Source organism: Spea bombifrons, chromosome 2 (assembly GCF_027358695.1).
Source record: "Spea bombifrons isolate aSpeBom1 chromosome 2, aSpeBom1.2.pri, whole genome shotgun sequence".
Taxonomy (NCBI): Eukaryota; Metazoa; Chordata; class Amphibia; order Anura; family Pelobatidae; genus Spea; species Spea bombifrons.
Window position 1 is genome coordinate 132,310,334 of NC_071088.1, and position 16,371 is coordinate 132,326,704.

The window sequence follows — 16,371 nt, forward strand, 5'->3', positions numbered from 1 at the left end:
TCTATTTATTGACAAGGTCGGTAAGACATTCCATTTTGTGAGTGCTATACGTGTCACGCATGTGAAGAAACTGTGTTTACATTTAGTATTTAAATGATTTTAAGTAAACAATAATGTTGTGGTGTGTGTTTTATAGTTTCTTTTTGCATTGTGTAGCAATACTATGTAACTATTTGCAAGTATTGAGCGTGAACTATATAAACACAAACCTGTCTACATATTACCGTATTGGCCTGAATATAGGCCGCACTTTTTCCCCCACTTTAAGTCTTTAAAGTGGGGGTGCGGCCTATATTCGGGGTCTAGCGCCCAACGCCCGGGACATGCAGTCTAACCCCCCCGACTTACCAGGGCAGACTCCCGGGTGTCTTGCATGGCCGGCGGAAGACATCTACGCAATACGCGTATACAACTTCCGGTGCCGGTACTTCCGCTGAGTGCGGGCACCGGGAGTTGTATACACGATGTGCATAGATGTCCCCCTCCGGCCCCGTAAGACACCCGGGAGTCTGCTCTGGTAAGTCGGGGGGGGGGTGGGAGGACAGAGTGGCAGCATATCGCGGGGGGGACAGAGTGGCAGCATATCGCGGGGGGGACAGAGTGGCAGCGTATCTCGAGGGGGGGGAGGACAGAGTGGCAGCGTATCTCGAGGGGGGGGGCAGAGTGGCAGCATATCTCGGGGAGGGGGAGAGGACAGAGTGGCAGCATATCTCGGAGGGGGAGGACAGAGTGGCAGCATATCTCAGGGGAGAGAGGACAGAGTGGCAGCATGTTTTTTGGTGCTTTTTTAAAGAAAAAAACTTTTTCTTTAGAAAAGCACCAAACTTTTAGGGTGCGGCCTATATACGGGGGCGGCCTATATCTGAGCCAATACGGTATATTCTTTCTTAAACCCCTCAGATAACAATGCTTATTTCTACCTGCCCTATTACCCTGGTGGTAGTTAATGTCGGCATATAGCGTAATTAAAGGTGCCGTTCCATTGAATTTAAACTGAATTTTTAAACAACAGATTAAAACATAATTTCTGGTTCAATAGACAGCCCAAGCCCAGAAATAATTATTTTAATTTTGGCTCATTCATAATTTTTGCTGGCAATATTAAATTCTCATGACACATCTGAACCGAAAAAAAAAAGCTCCTTAAATAAAGTAAACCTTCAGAGGAAAGAAGAAAATGGCAGATCTGCTAAGGGGTATTACTTTAACATACAAGAGAGAGCAAGTGATGTGTGTATCCAAATGGAACAGGACCTTTAACTCTCCCATCGCTGCAATTACCTTGTTTCATTCACTTACTTAAAAGCACCGGTTCCATCTCTGCTCATTGGGAGTTAGAGGTCCTTTAAAATAACCCATAACATATAACCTTTTTGTACCATTAGTTATTTCTCTTCAAATAGCTAGACAATCACAGGCTTCATAACATCGTTTGCTTCCTTGCAAAACTCCGCGCCCCTTTCTTTATAAAACTTTACGTCGGTAACATTCATGCACCTTTTCGGCACAAACGCAAATGTTTTCCTTAGGCCGAAATTTATTTTTTTTTCCACAAAGGTTCGCTAAGCGGGATTTGTTTTCTTCCAGTTGCAGCGTCTGTTACCGCTGTCACGTTACGCCGTATTACTCAACTACAGGAAGAGACCTCCGTGTGGGTCACGCTGGGATATGACCTGGGCAGACCTCGTGGTCAAACAGATGTTGAGATGTTTGGCTTTGAAAGTCACATCTGTTTGCTCTATTTACCCACGTAACTTGAAAGGACAGACAATACGCCAGATTCCAATAACATGGTGATGTGCGCACTCCGCTTTACGCTCACAAGAGGCAGTAACACCATGTGGCTGTAGAAAAAATAAAGCTAAGGGATCTCCATATGGATAACTTGGAGGATAGAAGAGATGTGATAGAAACATTGAAACACTTAAAGGGATTTATAAAGTACAGGAGAAAAGTTTATTTCAAAGGAGAGCTATTAGAACAAGAGGCCATTAAAAGGATTAAAAGGTACAGCCCACAAGCCAACGGCCGCAGGGCAGAGTATAATGTAAAGGTTAACATTCTGAAACCTATGCCTAGTTACTTTCAGCGGAGCTTTCTCTTAAGTTACAAATGTGATCAGACTTGTCCATATAGATTAAATGGACCTCTAATCACAGCATGGACATATAACATGGCCTCTAGCAACTCCAGTAACATCGCAAACTAAAATCAATCACCCGCACAATGAAAGCTTGTCAAGTGGCCATTAATGTCATGATGGTACTTACTAACCCTACTGACTTAAAGGCAATCCTCGGGCAGCGAAAACCTCAACACGGACCGGTCATCTACATAGCTTCGTTTCATATCAAAGCACCGGGTTCAACTGGCAAAAACTAAAACCCCTTCCCAAATCCCAGTATGTAAATCCTCAGCAGACAGAGCCAGGTAGACAAACAAGAAAGTAGAAAAACATCCATATTTATTTCAATGGAATAATAATAATAATAATACACGTGCAGCTGCCTTCTCTGTGCCGGTGGAATACCTAAAAATATTCAGTTTTGTTTTTTGTTTTTTTTACGTACACTTCGTAATTTGGCCTAGCAAGGCGTCAGCGCTGCCATTAGTAACTCCATTTTGTACACAAAATTCCTGCCTTCCATTTTGTTCCACTGGACTTCTTTGAAGGGTCCGCGTAGGTTCTGCCATTTGTTGTCTTGTAGGACGTCGCTCTTGGGGAGCTCTTTGCACTGAAACCTGGGAAACTGCACCATGACCTTACTGCCGGTCTCCGGGCCGTTGCGCACTGCGGGAGAAAGCAAATAACTAAGTTACACATTCGGGTCGGACAACTTCTGCCTCCCCGTATAAACAGATCACAGGCGGCGGATAAACCTAGTCCTGATTCCTTTTTGAAGCAGACCGGTCACTAAAATAACATTTTTAAACTATTTTTGGTGTATTATGAATGGCTTTATATGGGGGCCATCACATTCTGCAGCTCTGGAAATCTTTAAATATTATATTTTATATTTTATTATATTCAGCATTGTGTTGTCAGCCCCTACAGTGGTCCCCTGCTGTGGTAGAATATGATGGCGCCAAAAAAAAGGAGTAAATATTAAGTTATATAAATAAAAAAAATTAAAAAAAGGAAATAGACATCTTGTGTCATAAGGCGAGTGAATGACAATCGAGGTTTAAAGTATTCCGCACAATTATTGTGTTGATTTATACGAGGGTCCTGCAGGATCGGGGGGTTTATTTGCCTGGATACTTTTTTTTTAATCACACAGAAGGATTGTCCTAGATTCTGCTGAACTCTGAAGACCTTCAGTGTCTCCGAGCCACCGCTGCCCGAGAGAACCCGCTATCAAAACAATGAAATGTGCTTTGAGAAGCTGGCCAAGTACACAAATCACGCTGCTTTCCCAGAAAGCTACCAGGGGGAGGAAAAAAAAAAACGATGACAAAAGAGCACATTTAACATTTTCATGATTTACATTTAACACACTAATGCACCGGCCTTCCCGATTACACTGGGCAGAGGGAAAACGAGATTGGGCTAAAATGATAGCTACAACACAACACAATTTACATGAAGGCACTTTAAATAAATAAATCAACAACTTGCTCTGTGGATAAGTTCCTCATCGGTATATATCAATCGGTGTCGGGGTTATTTCACTGGAAAATAAAAATTGTTTCCAGAGAGGCGAAAATGATTTCTCGTGTAACGTTCTAAGCCGAGCACTTTGCATCTACTAGAAATGGCCAAACAAACAAAAACAATTAACCGGAGGCTCTGGAATCACCCACGATACATGAAATACATACCTGATACGGTGTAATCCCCATTTGGAGACGTCACGGTTATCGACGATGCATTCCCAATGCTCTCAACTGGGCCAAGGCCAACGTGATTACTGAAGCTTAGGACGTGCCAACCCATGACTTTAGCCAACTGCTGAACAGCCAGGACCTGGTGCTGAGACATCTGGGGGGGGGGAAAGGTTCCACAAAGCATTAAGAAACCCTCCCCAAGATGGTGCCGTTGAGATCTTAGACTGGTGGTGTGTGAGGGGCTTCTATACCGTGGATCTAATTAAAAGCAACAAGTCTAAACGCTCTGCGCATATTGGTTTTTACTCAGTAAATCCATCATAGACTGCAGAACGTCGACGGGAGGTAAGGGACTGGAGCCATAACCAACCACTTTCTCCTACTTCACTCCAACTCATTGCATCTCTCACTTTCAAAGCAACAAACTACTAAATGTAAGACCCCAACCTGATGGCAACGCCTGAGTACAGCTGGGAGTATAGCCTATTAATACTATTAAACACAAGGGGCTCTATTCACTAAAAGGCGTTTGCAGGAAAGTTGAGGTTTGAACTCCTTGACATTAAGAAGGACCAACCCCGGTGAGCTTCTGCTGCAGGAGGAGGTTGGTGGGCTGTGTGATGTATAGTTAAGTCAGTGGGACTTCTTCAGTCACCTGACACATTGGATTATGCATTGTGCAGGGTCAGGTCATCTTGCTCGAGAAAGTTGCCAGTGTTGGTGCTTCATAATTATGTGTGAAGTGATGAAGTGGAAATAACAACCCTCCTGCAAACACTCCCTTTAGTGAATAAACCTGATTGCGAGACTGACAAAAATAATTCAATTTATTGAATATACTCTCAAGGTATAGCCACATCTATTAACAAGGAGATAAATCATTATGGTTGTCTTCCTAAAAAGTGAACAAATATATTCTGGTTCAAAGTAGTTGCTATGGTGATAACACCGCATAAATGGGGCTTTTTGAATACATTTCTTTGTGATTGGTTGCCATTTACCTGTGACAGGAGGAAATCCTGAAGCTCTTGTTCTTGGTGAGACAGTGTGATCACTCGCCCATCTCGGTGAACCACCCGGATTTGATCAACACCAATATTGAGTTGTAGCTGTATAGATCTGTCAAGCAAAAAGTAACGCATAAGCAAAGTTTTGCTTACTTTGTATTGGGGTAACGAAATGCACACAGCTATAGAGTATTCACCAACTTTCCACGAACTCATAATATGATACAAACCATAATAAATGGGGATTACAATAGGCAAAGTAAAATATTACACAGACACCAACACAGTGCATGCAACTAAATATATACATTTGCCATAATCTAATAAAGCGCTTGAGCATCACAAGAGGAAACTTCCAGTATTCAATAATCTTTTTCATTACGGGGCATGATAAACCAGCATCACGTATTTATCATATATCTGTTTGGCAACATGTCTTAGTGAATACAGTACATGCTACGTAATTAAATGTACCCTGGAAAATGTTTTTTTTTTTTTTTTTTTTAATGAAGGCCATTCCTCCATAGAGTTTCCTCAGAGCGTACGCCTGCGAGATTAAGAGTGACCTGTTCTATTGCTCGCCACCCGGGAAAATACTTATAATAACAATCCATGTCCGTCTTCAACACTTCATTCCTTCAATCTAGACATAAATATCCTGGAACGTCTTCCATTGCTAAAATAATTCCTAACCCTTTCAGGCCCGGGGTTCTCATAACAAGAATTGGTTGTCATTTTTACCATGACCCTTTCAATATTTGATGAACCAGTGATAACATAAAAAAAACAAAACAAAAAAAAACACTATTTTTTTTTGCAATTTTGCTTAACCCTTTGATGACAATTGACGTGCCAGGACCGTCATGGCTTTAAACGGGTGCAAAAAGCCATGCCTGGCCCCTCTCCGGGGCGTCAACGTCCGCCATACACGGTATGGAGACGGACGCCCGTTTTAAAAGAGTTTATGAGCCCCATACGTGACTGCGCTGAGAGATAACAAGGTAAACAATGGGGAAGCAAATGGACCAAAAACACTCAAAAACATTGTAACAAAATACACAATAATACATAGATAAAGACGTGATCACTCACTTGCAGATTTGCTCATAACCTTGAGATGTTATTAAGACTTTCACGCTAGACTCGTACACATCGTTGATGCTCGACCAATGGGCTTGGATTTGTGGATCTTCGATTCTGCTGGCGAGGCTGTCAATGGTGCGCGCGGTTCTGTAAAGCGAGTAAACACCGGTAAGTCACGGAGAGAACATCTGGGTTTATTAGAAACTCTACGAACAGCATTCATATATCTGCGCGCAGATTACATCCAACCACCTAACAAGGCGAGTGTGACATCATCAGAGGCAAACGATATGACATAATCACTATATAAATGCAAAATTAACCATTCTTGTACTTTAAATAACCCTGAACAAAAAAAGGTAACAATATACAGAGCGGAGATTTTTTTTTTTCTTAAATTCTAGTTTTCAGCGAATAAACTGCAGTAAGGATTACTAACCTCCGTCTGAGGAAGATGTGCTTTGCTTGCTTAATAATTTTTTCTAGCAGGCCCTCGTTCTGCTGCGTGCCGCTGATCTCGTTCTTGTCGAAGGCTTGAGGACCAGCCATGCGCATTCTCTTGTGCCCGAAAGGAGCGCTGGCGGGATGGGGCATCACTATGTTGCTCAAGGTCTGCTTGTGGAACTGGAAACAGAAAACTTTTTGAGACACTGAACTCGAGATAAGACGTCTATCGTTTTCTTGTACGGCTAACCCTCTGTTTAGAACAAAATGGACAGGGAGTCAGGGAAAGTTGTCTCCAATGTGAGCTTCTTCTTGTGTTACGATCCTCACCTCTCTGATCAGCTGGTGTAAGTTGTGTTCTAGAACATAAAGGTGGTCTTCTGCACTGGTCTTGTCAGAAGATGATTTTTGGGATTTCTTGTCGTTCGTGGAGTGACAAAAGGAGATGGACAGTTGTAATCCTGCGTTCAGAGATGAAATTATGTAAATGCACTATAAAATACTTCTATTAAATAGCATTCGGTTAACAGCGCCATCTTTGTGTGAGAAAAAAAACGGATTCTGAAGATGCCTGTGAGGAACAAACACGTTCAGACACTTTTCACACAGCGTGGAAACAGAACATGGACATCGTTTCAGAACCATTTGGGCCGTGTAATCTATATGTTCTGCTAGAACCTACAAGGTGACCGCAGATGGCGGCTGGTCACGCGTCTCTGTAAATACGTCACGCACCCAAACACATTGCGGGAGACCGTCGAGGAATACAAAGCGGCCGGCAGACAAAATGAAGGAAGCATCGAGAGCCAGAGAACATTCTGTACACAGTAACAAGATGGATGTCCAACCGCACAATGTCACAAAGGAAGCCAGGGCAGCCGCACAATGCCTCACCCCACTAACAATGCCACTCTTTATGCCGCGGGATAAAAGGAGATCTCCTAACGGACCCAAAACGCTATAAATACACATCTGCAGTTCTAGGTGCAATCGGACGGACGAGGATTCGACTACAAAGAACTTTATTCAACATCGGATTAAATTTGGAGCCGGTGGGAGGGGCGCGGCTGTTACAGCCGAAACGGCGGACTCGCGCCGCTTCACCGAGGACTGGGGGGGGGGGATAAATAAATTAAAAAATCAGATCATCAATGACCCTTTACAACAGGAGCTAAAAATACATACAGATCATCCTATGGCTTCACAAGGGGGGTAAAGGGGGTTATACGATGGTAAATACCCTTCCTCTTGATTATAACTTGTTGTAACTTTCTTAGCACAACGATATAACTCACCCTTGGAATAAAACCATCTGTCCCATCAACGAGCAATGAACTTCCACTAACTTTAACGGAAGCTAATTCCGACAACCATGATGCTGCCCATGGTGTGAACTTAAAGAATAATGCATATTAAAGTACTTAAACATGTATTCTTTAACCTCAGGAAGCTGCCTCCTCCGTGGTCCAACGATGATGCCTGAAGCAACCAATCAGCGGCAGGAAATCCGTGCACATGGAGGGTCTCATTAGACCCCACCTTGACGTTTGCCAAACCTGCGCTAGGGCTGACTGATAAATATATCACGTGCAGGAGATGCATTCGGCCCTTTGCCGAACCCACCTCCTGGCACGTGAATATATTTATCAGCAGTCAGCCCTAGCGCAGGCTCCAAGCATTTCAAATCGCACGCTGTCGAGTACACTACGGGGGGAGTATCTTTTACAAAGGACTAGTAACTATTTCCCGGGTACCGGTACTGCTATTCTTTTGCAACTAGCGATGGCTACAGTCAAGAATGATGTTTTTCTGTATTTTCCAGCAATATCTGTGAGGGAAAATAGCATATGTTTCAATAATGCTACCTGGAGAACAGTCAATCAATAAGAAAAGAAATACAAGGCGACATCCATAACACACAGGCATTATTATTCCATTCCCTATTATTCCATTTGTGCCCCTTGTGACCTCTCACTAATGGACAAATTTGCGTACATGAGGTAATGGTACATTAAAAATGAATGTACAGTATGTATAAATCATGCCCTACTTCTAACCAGTGCTGTATTAGATCCAACATGGAGGACCCTCGGCGCATGAGCTAGATCCATCCGCATGGTGAGGACCTCGGCGTGCAACCCAGACGTGGGCTCCTATATATTCCCCGTGCATTGGTCCGGCAAAACATATACATATGTTGACGGAGACCCTTTAATTAAATGCAACGGTGGTAATTATAGGGCATACGGCACCACTAGCTTTACGACAATACGGTGATAAATACGGCAATAAATACGGCCGCGATCTCTCTTACCTGGAAAGGGCTGAGAGATAATTTGGTTCTTAACGACAATGTGAGGGATTTGAGATTTGATCTGAACAGCTTCTCGAGACAACTGAGCAAATATTTCTTTACACAGCAGGACGTTCTGCGCAGCCTCCAGTCTGGTCTGCCAGTGCGGGGTTCCTGGAACAGGTACGGTTTTAAGAGAAGAAATAAAAAAAGATGAATTCTTCGCCAAACCCATTTGATTAAAGCCGCCAAAGCTGGCATCCAGATATCCAACGATACAGAGATTAGTTACAGTCTCACAATTAACAGCCGAACTTGACGTCTCTGGGGACAACTAGAACAGTTTTGCTGTTCATTAAAGTCGAGTATATAAACTACTGTTCAAAAGTTTGGGGTCACATAGAAATTTTCTTGTTTTTGAAAGAAAAGCAGATTTTGTCCATTAAAATAACATTAAGTGGATCAGAAATCCTGCGCCGACAGGGATATCGGAAATGACTATTGTAGTGGGAAACGCTAATAGAATATCTTCATAGGTGTACAGAGGTCGTTTATCACTCCCATCACTCCTGTGTTCCAACGGCCCTTTATGACTCCCATCACTCCTGTGTTCCAATGGCCCTTTATCACTCCCATCACTCCTGTGTTCCAATGGCCCTTTATCACTCCCATCACTCCTGTGTTCCAACGGCCCTTTATCACTCCCATCACTCCTGTGTTCCAATGGCCCTTTATCACTCCCATCACGCCTGTGTTCCAATGGCCCTTTATCACTCCCATCACTCCTGTGTTCCAATGGCCCTTTATCACTCCCATCACTCCTGTGTTCCAATGGCACGTTGTGTTCACTGATCCAAATTGAAGTTTAAAAGGCTAAATCGGTTGTTATAATTGCAAAAGGGTTTTCTGTTACAGCTAGAAAATTACTCATTTTCAATGAAAACAGCTAAGTGACACCAAACTTTTTAATGGCAGCGTGTGTATAAAACAAAGCACAAAATAAAATATTATATTAAAGTATTATTTATTATAAGTACATTTTATGCCTGCATATGTTGAACAGAGTTAGCCTCCGGGCTGCGCCTGGGGTAAAAGATATGCATACCTGGTTTTGCTTTGGGTAGGGGGCGTTTGAAAAGATTAACTGTTCCAAGGTCACCGATGTCTGGCGACTGCTTCTGGATCGATACCTACAAAAGACGGACACCGTATACGAGACGATTAGGATGTCTGACCATGAACAGCACATCTGGTGCGCGAGATGTTATAACGTGGCTTAATTGTGGCCGCGTTCACGGCCACAATTAAGCAAGCAAGAAACAAAACACACGCTTCTTTTCAAAAAGGACTACAAAATGAATTGCCAAAATCTTGCATGAGAGAAGGAAGTGAATCCTGTAGTTAATACAAAAGAAAAAAAATAAAAACATAACCTTTATCAGACGAATTCCCTACAAGAACACGAAGATAAATGGTGAGGGCAAAATTTCTAAAATAACCCAATAATCAGAACTTGCATAACCCCATAAATTTACATTAAGGGGTTAAACTGGTATACATTCCGAGTAGCTCTCAAATCAAAGTGCAAATCCCCATGTCCATTGCCTAGCGGAAGTAGAGCGGAAACGGGGAAAGAAATGTGTTAAGCCAGATGGAGAGAAGGGAGAAAAACAAAAAAAAAACCTAATGCTCCCTGCCACAAAGCAAAAATGGCTCAGGGATGGTTTGAGGAACAGGACAACGGATTCCGCAGATCTCAATCCAATCGAACATCAGTGGGATGTGCTGGAGAAACAAGACCGATCCATGGAGGTCCCACCTCGCAAGTTACAGGACCTAAAGGATCTGCTGCTAACGTCTCGGTGCCGGATACCACAGCACAGATTCAGAGGTCTAGCAGAGTCCATGCCTCAACGGGTCAGGGCTGTTTCAGTGGCAAAAGGGGGACCTAGACAATATTAGGCAGGTGGCCATAATCTTATGGCTGACGTGTGTGAATGTATTATATATATATATATAGATATATATATATATATTAAAATGATGCAAAGTTTGCACTACAATCACTTTTTATACATAAACATGACAGCTTTAGTCTACAATATGATACCTTCAGGTAGGCAGATCCTTCCAAATCACTCGGGATATGAACATCAAGTGGGCAGTAATCCTCGGGTATCTTTTTGTCCAGGTCTATGTCTGTGTTCTTTATAACTTCAAATGTACCATGATGAGGAAAGAGCGACCCTGGGGCATAAATATAAGATTTAAAAGAACAGCTTCATTTGAGAAATTGCTGAGTTCGGGTTATCGGCACATTTAATATGAAATTAACTAGTAAAAAAGTAACGTAATTATTTACAGTACACATATCACATACTTTTACCCAAAAGTGATGTATAAACCATTTCAAGCGATTTCACGGCACAGGTAATTGTGCCAGCAACTCACCGGCACTCCGGTAGCTTAAATCCCCGAGGATTTTATCTCCGAGCTTCCTCAGCTTCCAGTGCTGTCTTAACCGTAACAGCTCGGAGTTGAAGTCTCTCTGTCTCTTGTTCTCCTGATTCTCTGCCACAGACTTGGACAGCCTATCTGCCCCTTTCAGGAGGATCTGAGCGGCGCCGGCCAAGGATTTCTTCTTGGACACCAAGAGCAAACCATGCGGCGTCTGGAAAAGCGAAACACAGAACGCAGTTAATACATACTTCCCAACGTTCTGAAGGCAACACCACATTCTAGACTTTTTGAATGATGGCCCCCATGTCTTTTCTTGTGTTGTTTAAGTACATAAATAAACTTATAAAAATGTTGACAAAACCAGCATTCAAAGTCATTGGAGTTTATTCACTAAAGGGAGTGCTCCCTCACATCACCATTCATTATTAAGGGTCAAAATTGGTAGGTTCCTCCAGCAAGACGGCCTGAGCGCAAGCAGCTATGAAAACAGGCTTCATGCAAGGTAAGTGTGAATATTAGGGTGATTATGTGTGCGATTGACAGAGGCTTTACTTCTGGCCAGGAGGTTCCAGTCCTCCCCCTGCCTTCAGACAAACCATAAATAAGCCTGGATAAAGTAAGATACCTGCTTGGCCGTTGGTGCTTCTTGTGAAACAGGATCTAGATGCATGTATCTCTTCTCCTTGACGATGGTTAAGACATCATGTAACACACACATTTCAGTAAGGGAGCCTCTCAAATGATTTCTTACAGAGTCCCACGGCCATAGCGAGGGCTGGAATTTTACTAATCCTGCATTGTTTGGAAGAAAAAAAGCCCATATTAGTATTTAGAAAAGGCGATTTTACTATTAAACAAAAAAGAAAGATTGGGAAAAAAACCTCAAAATTACAAAATGCAATTAATGAGAAGTGAAATGACGGCATAAATGAATAATCCATGGGGGAAACAGTATTATATTTTATAAAAGGTCTCTTGGTCAATAACTGAAAATGGGAGATAACTTTTTGGCAGCAACATCATGAAGTATTGCAGTGGCTAGCGATCAGCAGCCCAGGGCTAGCGATCAGCAGCCCAGGGCTAGCGATCAGCAGCCCAGGGCTAGCGATCAGCAGCCCAGGGCTAGCGATCAGCAGCCCAGGGCTAGCGATCAGCAGCCCAGGGCTAGCGATCAGCAGCCCAGGGCTAGCGATCAGCAGCCCAGGGCAAGCGATCAGCAGCCCAGGGCAAGCGATCAGCAGCCCAGGGCAAGCGATCAGCAGCCCAGGGCAAGCGATCAGCAGCCCAGGGCCAGAACATTGGGTGAAGAGGTGAGCAGTAGAAGGGATCCGTGAACTCATGTGGATAGGGTGCGATGACTGATCAATAATGAACAGTCTACTATACTGTGCCAAAGGGTCCCCCGGTCAGCTGTGGAAGGCCAGTGTCAAAGGGTCCCCCGGTCAGCTGTGGAAGGCCAGCGTCAGAGGGTCCCCCGGTCAGCTGTGGAAGGCCAGTGGTCAAGGGGTCCCCCGGTCAGCTGTGGAAGGCCAGCGCCAGAGGGTCCCCCGGTCAGCTGTGGAAGGCCAGCGTCAGAGGGTCCCCCAGTCAGCTGTGGAAGGCCAGCGTCAGAGGGTCCCCCAGTCAGCTGTGGAAGGCCAGCGTCAGAGGGTCCCCCAGTCAGCTGTGGAAGGCCAGCGTCAGAGGGTCCCCCAGTCAGCTGTGGAAGGCCAGCGTCAGAGGGTCCCCCAGTCAGCTGTGGAAGGCCAGCGTCAGAGGGTCCCCCAGTCAGCTGTGGAAGGCCAGCGTCAGAGGGTCCCCCAGTCAGCTGTGGAAGGCCAGCGTCAGAGGGTCCCCCAGTCAGCTGTGGAAGGCCAGCGTCAGAGGGTCCCCCAGTCAGCTGTGGAAGGCCAGCGTCAGAGGGTCCCCCAGTCAGCTGTGGAAGGCCAGCGTCAGAGGGTCCCCCAGTCAGCTGTGGAAGGCCAGCGTCAGAGGGTCCCCCAGTCAGCTGTGGAAGGCCAGCGTCAGAGGGTCCCCCAGTCAGCTGTGGAAGGCCAGCGTCAGAGGGTCCCCCAGTCAGCTGTGGAAGGCCAGCGTCAGAGGGTCCCCCAGTCAGCTGTGGAAGGCCAGCGTCAGAGGGTCCCCCAGTCAGCTGTGGAAGGCCAGCGTCAGAGGGCCCCCCAGTCAGCTGTGGAAGGCCAGCGTCAGAGGGCCCCCCAGTCAGCTGTGGAAGGCCAGCGTCAGAGGGTCCCCCAGTCAGCTGTGGAAGGCCAGCGTCAGAGGGTCCCCCAGTCAGCTGTGGAAGGCCAGCGTCAGAGGGTCCCCCAGTCAGCTGTGGAAGGCCAGCGTCAGAGGGTCCCCCAGTCAGCTGTGGAAGGCCAGCGTCAGAGGGTCCCCCCCGGTCAGCTGTGGAAGGCCCCCCACCCTCAGCTGCAAAGTGTCCAGGATCCCATGGCTAGTTGTGCAGTGGCAGCGTATGAGTTTCCCGGTAAAACGTCCTCCCGTTAGTTAGTAGCATTACTTACCCTCCTCTTCCTCCTGTTCCCCCCACTCTTGCTCCCGCGAGGCATCTCCCCCTTCCTCCTCGTCCGAGTCCTGGCTGAAGTCTATCCGCTGTGCCAGGCGAGCCAGGTTCTGAGACATAGACAGCGGCTGCACATACGTCTCCGAGCCATCTAGGCCCACCTCCTGTATCTGCTTCTCGCAGGTAGACTCGATACTGATCTGGACAGCCGGGACCCCCGACATCTTCCCTGAGCCTCAGACAACAACCCTCCGCCGCAGCAACCGGAATACGCTCCGGGAGACAAATGCGCATGCGCGTACTCACAGACATCACTGTACGGAAGCCCGCTTTCACCAAACTTAACAAGCTTGCTCGACGAGGATTTAGGCGATTTCTTAATGCGGTCCTGTTTCCAGAATAAATATTAAGACAATAGAAACTAAAACCGAAGTACATGCATAAAATCGACATTGATAATGTCAATATTTAAGATGAAATTCAGTTAAGGAAATATATTTAATAATATCCTAACATATAATGCACATAAACAGAGGCTGCCCGCAACCAACTTTAATCTACATTCTATTCATTCCCTTACGTTGAATTCCATCAGAAATGTTTTTTATTATTAAATTGTTTCAGTGTAATTATTAAAGGGGAAATCAGATAATATATTTTTATAAAAAATTGACTTTTTTTGCATATTCTATTGTTTTTTGACAGCTATAAATTATTTATCTTTTATTTATACAACGCCAACAAGCTGCACAGCGCTTCATACATTCAAAGGGTCTGGCAAAACTATATTTGACTGGTCCGATACATTAGGGAAAGAGGGCCTGGCTCAAAAGCTTACAATCTAGAGGGAATGGGGTGTAGAGAAACGTAAGCATACCTGGGAGCTTGTAGGCTACCCAGACTACCCTTGCGGGACACGGCCGGGTGTGCCCACTGTTATCGGTGGATAGTCCCGCTGACATCGGGGGAATCACCCCGTTTAAGGGGGATACGGGCACCACGTGTCGAGATCCGGAGGACTCGGGTGTTGCCCCGGAGAAGAAGCGCTTCTAGTCCCCAGGTACGAATGTGAGGTATGGAGAAAGCGGGAGCGATGGTGCTACTGGTGGATGTGGGAGTTGTATTAGCGGGAGATAAGTTCTATGGGAATAGGTGGTACGGCTTCTCTGAAGAAGCGGGTTTTGAGGTTTTTCTTGTATATTGGGAAGGATGGGGTTCCAGGGTGTAAGATGGAGTTCCAGAGGTACGGTGGCAGTACGAGTGAAAGCGGGAAAAGGAAGAGGATATAACGGAGGAGGATAGCCTTAACCATGAAGATTGAGTAGAGGAGTATTCTGCTATGGGGTATTAGTGTCACCAGGGGCTTTATATGTTTGTAGGATCTCATGCGGGCCGCTTGTTTGGCCCCCCCTGGCATAGAGTATGTCAAATACAATAAAGCAGAATTTCCTTTTTTCATTTTTGTGAGGTCCTAGCACTTCCTATTGAGATGGAGATGAGGAGCCACACTGGATGGCCAGATCCAAAATCATCTTTACGTTCCCCAACTGAATACATGACCAGTTCCTTCCATCCAAAGCCAAAAGGTAGGAGGGTCAGATCTTCTTGGTCCCTTCAGAAGCAGGGAACAACTTAAATCCCGGCGACGTGGTTGGAATTAAAATTGAAGAGCAATTGAAAGACTAATAAAAAATAGGAGCATCGAAATATAAAATATTTGGATGATCAGAATGATTGAGCCCTGTGTGCTACAATATTTTACAATGAGTTCACAAAAAGTCACAACAAGGCTTCACAGAGAAACTTATTAACCCCTTCTTGACAATGGCTGATCTTATTTTTTGTTCCCTTTGTGACAATAGCCGTTTAAACATTTCTGCGGTGCTCGTGTTTAGCTGTGATTTTCTTCTTTCCCATTTACTGAACCCACACAAGTTATATATTGTTCTTTCAGGGCAGGAAGGGCTTTATTTAGGTCATTATTTTGATTGTATCATATCATTTACTATTAAGGGAAAAAGTAGAAAATATGGGGAAATATTGAGAAAAAAAAAAAACTTGAAAAATCTCCCATCTATAAAAACTAATGAAAAAAAACGCTAAATAGATTCTATTTGTCCTGAGTTTAGAAATACCCAATGTTTTTCTTTTTTCTGCATGTTATGGGGCAATAAGTACAAGTAGCGTTTTGCTATTTCAAAACCTGGTAATTCTGCCCCCATGGGCTACTCGGAACATCTTTGATGCCGGCCAATGCAATTTACCCCATCAAACCGTATATTTTTGAAGACTAGACAACCCAGGGTATTTTAACTCTTTCCATGCACTAATTCTAACACCAGTCTTTGTCGAACTTTGTGTTAGTCTTTTTTTTTCCCCCACACACATTTTACAGCAACATCTCGTTGCTCGCCTCCTAAGCTCTCTTAAAATAGGGAGGGCTGATGTCAGTCTCAGCGTTGCTGAATGCCTCAACATTGAAGCATTACAGCAACACCGCTTGGGTGAAGAAAGCGAACGTAGATCACTTTCTACCCCCGTTTAACGTCATGACGGTCCTGGCACGTCAATTGTCTTTAACTGAATGTTTTTGCGCGACGTGTCAGGACCGTCAATTGTCGTGAAGGGGTTAAATAAACCGTACATTATAGCTTTGTTGAGATAAAGCATTTCATCTCACTGCATTCGTTACACATTCGGATGAGCCGAAGAGGCTTTTCTCTCAAGTCTCGCCATTTAAATTTACATGAAGT

At 44.6% G+C, this 16,371-nt stretch overlaps 1 protein-coding gene across 1 annotated transcript; it reads right to left on the reverse strand.

Annotated features, from left to right (window-relative positions):
* Window positions 1-2,447: 2,447 nt before the first annotated feature.
* Window positions 2,448-13,903, reverse strand: MED17 (mediator complex subunit 17). The gene is made up of 12 exons (XM_053456535.1): window positions 13,620-13,903; window positions 11,741-11,907; window positions 11,107-11,326; window positions 10,766-10,902; window positions 9,761-9,845; window positions 8,677-8,829; window positions 6,693-6,823; window positions 6,358-6,542; window positions 5,928-6,065; window positions 4,830-4,947; window positions 3,823-3,982; window positions 2,448-2,791 (listed from the first exon to the last, which is right to left on the reverse strand). The coding sequence occupies exons 1-12, from the start codon at window positions 13,840-13,842 to the stop codon at window positions 2,586-2,588; spliced, it is 1,923 nt and encodes a 640-aa protein (XP_053312510.1). The 5' UTR covers window positions 13,843-13,903; the 3' UTR covers window positions 2,448-2,585.
* Between the last annotated feature and the right edge of the window lie 2,468 nt (window positions 13,904-16,371).